This window comes from Cynoglossus semilaevis, chromosome 6, assembly GCF_000523025.1.
Source record: "Cynoglossus semilaevis isolate Cse_v1.0 chromosome 6, Cse_v1.0, whole genome shotgun sequence".
Lineage (NCBI taxonomy): Eukaryota > Metazoa > Chordata > Actinopteri > Pleuronectiformes > Cynoglossidae > Cynoglossus > Cynoglossus semilaevis.
Window position 1 is genome coordinate 5,707,376 of NC_024312.1, and position 3,978 is coordinate 5,711,353.

At 38.8% G+C, this 3,978-nt stretch overlaps 1 protein-coding gene across 1 annotated transcript in view; it reads right to left on the reverse strand.

The window, feature by feature from the left end:
* The window catches only part of rerglb (RERG/RAS-like b), a 7,872-nt gene extending 5,065 nt beyond the window's left edge, over positions 1 to 2,807 (reverse strand). The window contains exon 1 of the mRNA XM_008311529.3: positions 2,439 to 2,807. Coding sequence (XP_008309751.1) covers positions 2,439 to 2,490 — 52 coding nt within the window. The 5' untranslated portion in view covers positions 2,491 to 2,807. The remainder of the gene's footprint in view (positions 1 to 2,438) is intronic.
* Positions 2,808 to 3,978: the final 1,171 nt, after the last annotated feature.

The following is a 3,978-nucleotide window of genomic DNA, read 5'->3' on the forward strand; positions in this document are numbered from 1 at the left end:
CTGAGGGACTTTGGAGGGGTTAAAGTTAGGCCTTGTGGACACAAATATGTCTATATTATATGGCACAGTGGATTATGCATGCATGTGTGTTCCTAGTATAGCTTTACTGTGGGGACGCTTTGTCCTCATGGGGACATTTTACAAGTTCCCACTGAGAGAAAGGATATTTTAAAGTTCAGCATTTAGTCAAAATTAGAATTAGGGTCAGATTAGAGTTACATTGGATTACATAGGATTAAGGATGGATTTGCAGTGTTTGAGTTATTTTTCAATTATTTATCATATACATATACTTAAATAAATAAATACACTTATACAGAGTATTCTGTTTTCAGAGTTGAATACTTAAATAAATAAATACAATTATACAGAGTATTCTGTTTTCAGAGTTATCATTTGTTCTTGCTCTAAACCTGTCTCTGGTTTCTCTGCTATTTTTTTATCCAATAATATTTTAGCGTCATGTGTTGCCAGGGTGAAAAAATAATCAGCCCTATGACTTCAGAATCAGTATGGTTCGGGGAACTGGGGGTCTAAAATAAACGACAACAAGGTAGTTTCTTTAACCAATCAGAGTTTGAGCTGGTTGGCGATTTGATTGGATGGTCAAAGAACACACACTGAAGGCCTAGGTGAGAAATGCTCTGTACGCCACTGGTGTTTACTAAACACAACAGCCACTGTGTTTGTTTGTCTCTGTGCGCAAGACTAATAAACACTTTTCACGTCCCTTTAACGGAGGTATTTTAATTAGATAAATATTAAGAGCAGCTACAAACACAATCCAAACAAGAAGCAGAAAAACATTAATCACACACACACAGACTCCAGACGCTGAAGAATCTCCACGTTAACTGCCCTGCTTCACTGCCAGGATGTGGGAAAATAGACTTCCTGTTGTTTTATGTAATTCTTACAAAGTGCAGAGCCTGTCTTTCTTAACCCCTAATGATATACAACAAGGAGCGGGGTCTTACCCTCAGTGCCCTCTCAACTACCGCTGCATATTCTGGAGAATGTGTTTAACCTCACCCATCTGAGGTGTGGACAAATAAACTGTAGCAGCTTCTGGATTAGGAGGATTTTTTCATCATGTGTTTAAGGTATTTGCTATGTAAATGCTGAGCCAATCATCTGCACAACAGGGAAAACCAAAGTAGTAGAGATGATGTAGGTTAATTAGAACAACATGGCTTCCTGTCTGTGAATCAGCCTCCTGCTGATCAGATCAGTTGACTTGTTAGCAGCATTTAATCACATTTTAGGAACATGAGTCTCAAAGAAACCCTTCGCTTTGTGTCATTTTTACGCACAGATACTGTATAGTAAATGGAGATCATTCATTCATCAGGGTGTGACACAAAGTGCTCCTTTTGAAGACATGATAGGAGACAATGTTAAAAGTGTTAGTGTTAAAAACCTAAATATCTCCAACTACAACCAAAGCCCCATGTAGTGAAAGTCCACTTCTAGGCAACACATTTTTATGTTTTTATTTTAAAGTCTATTTTACTCTAAATGAGAATTTTTCAAAATTGATTCAATAACTAAACCTACTCTGAAACCATTAAGGCCATAGATTAAGATGATAAATTATGTGGAAAATAAAAAGGTTTTGTACAGAGTCTGACCTTTTCCCCCTGTCCTTTCTCGTTCTTTTCTGCCTGTTCATTTGCAATAATCCAGTTATAAAGTATAAAACATTTTGTTTTTCTTTAGTGCTCGAGTGGTGCAGTTGATGGATTCCCATCTGCAGTGACTCAGGACACAGTACTGTTTGTTGTTAATTTTCTGTTTTGTCATTCAAGTGGATTCAGTCGTCTCCTCTTCATGCACCTTCTCACTCTGTGGAGCCACAAATTCTATCATTTTTCCTGTTAAGCCTCAGTGAATGCAAGCAATAAGTCACAGTGGGTTTTTTTTTTTTTTTTTTTTTTTTTTTTTTTGTGGTTATATAACATGAAACCTAAGCTGTGTTTAAAGTAGAGGTGATGTAGATCATCATCAGAAAACTGAGATACAGCCAGCTGGGTGTCAACTTCCTTTAAGAGAGTTTCTTTATTGAAACAAAGGCTGCAAAAAATAATCATTTTATTAAGTGATTGAAAAAGATTATCTGAGTTATCTGACTTTTGTTTTTCCTTAATCACACAACTAAATTAAATAAAAAATATATTAAATATTGAATAATTGCAATTTATGACTGGAGTGACCTTAATGTGTTTTACCACCTCAAAGAGTATTAAGGTAAATCATTTAGAGACAACTAGTTACTTAACTTTGTTTTTCCTGCAGCATATCTTGTCAACATTGCTAATTGACCACAATGCTCCTTTTTTATATATAAAGCAGACTATTTTTATACCTACAGTATTTGAGAAACGAACATAAACCTCAGACAGAACTGTGTGAAGTCTGAAACCCCTGTCTTCACTCACCTGACTTCCCGGCCCCCTCGCTGCCCAGCAAGGCCAGCTTGATGTCGTTCATGCCTGTCTTCTGTCAGGTCCTCAGCTGGCTCTCTGACTCTGTGTTGTGTCTGGTATCAGTGTTAGCGTCGGCACACACTAAACGTTCCCCACTGTCCAGGCTGGATGGGAGTACGGGACTGCCCCCCTCTCTTCCTCTTCAAAGGGCTGTTTCACATTTTAAAGCCAAAGGGAGAAGAGGGGGAGACGTGCTCTCCGTCCAAGTGCCAAACTCTTTTTCACTCCCCCCTCTCTCTTCTTCTCCCCTCTGCTCCCTGTACTGTACACATATACTGTACTGCATCTCTCTCTCTCTCTTTCCACTTTGTTCGGCCTAATCCTCCTTTCTTTTATTTCTTTCCTTTCTTGTCTTTATACATCGCTGCTTTCTTGTTCTTACCCCTGTAGAGAGGTCACCTAAAGGTCAAGAGTGACTTGGCTTAGCGGTAACTCTGCCATCTACGGACATTTGTGCTGTTTTTCCATAAGTAATATAACAGAGGGCCCATTCCTGCCAGTGGGAAAAATAAGAAACTGATGAAATGTTTGGAATGTCCAACATGAAAGTCTTCATGGTCCAAGGAAATTTATGAGAGTGGGTCTCCATGATGAGCAGCAGAGTTAAATCAGTACAGTCATTGATATGTAAATGTAGGAGATATTTGAGGAAAATGGTAAGAAAAATAATTTTGGAAAACGAGAGCAGATCTTTTAATCAGCACGATGACGAGGCTCTTTAATGAGGGACGTCAGGACAGTTTCCAAGCTGTTTAATCAACTATTCTCCAGCTTGTTAGACTTGATTTTGTGGTCATTACCTTGGAAATGGAAATGGAAAAAAATGTTGCTAAATGTATCTGAGTGGAGCCAAGAGAAGCATGAAAGTTCCAGTCTGTGGAGTCAGAGATCTGCACATCATAGAACTGTAGTGAATTAAACAGAGTGGTCATCTGTGGAACCTGTCAAACCTCAGATGAGCTCATCCACTACTGAGGCATTGTCTGTTTGATTTATTTCTATTTTCTAATGCATTATAACTGCTGTTGTAAAAGCTGTTATATTTGTATTTATATTTTATACATTTCCGGGAACGCAGCAGTGGTTCAAATGTCTCCAAACTCATTGTATTTTGTAACTTGAATTGGTATTTTTGTAAGTTGTGTCACATTTTCCACTGTCCCATCTTTGTGGGGTCGGGGGAGGGGGGGGGGGTATTATATTTCCAGTTAAAATTAAGTCAAAACCTCATCTGTGTTTTATTCTGAGAATCAGAGGGTTCTAATCCAGCTACATGCCAATCTCTGAAACTCCGACCCTGTAAATAGAACGGGTTGGGTCAGAAAGAGAGAATGTGGCTCAGCAACTGTTCCAACGCTCACAGACTGGCCACGGTGGTGGTGACCCCGGAGAAAGAAAACTAGAAAAATGCATAGAGATGTGATCAGATCCCACTGAGTCTGCAGCAGTGATACAGTACGATGGGAAAATGCTGACCACTTTGGAAAAATAC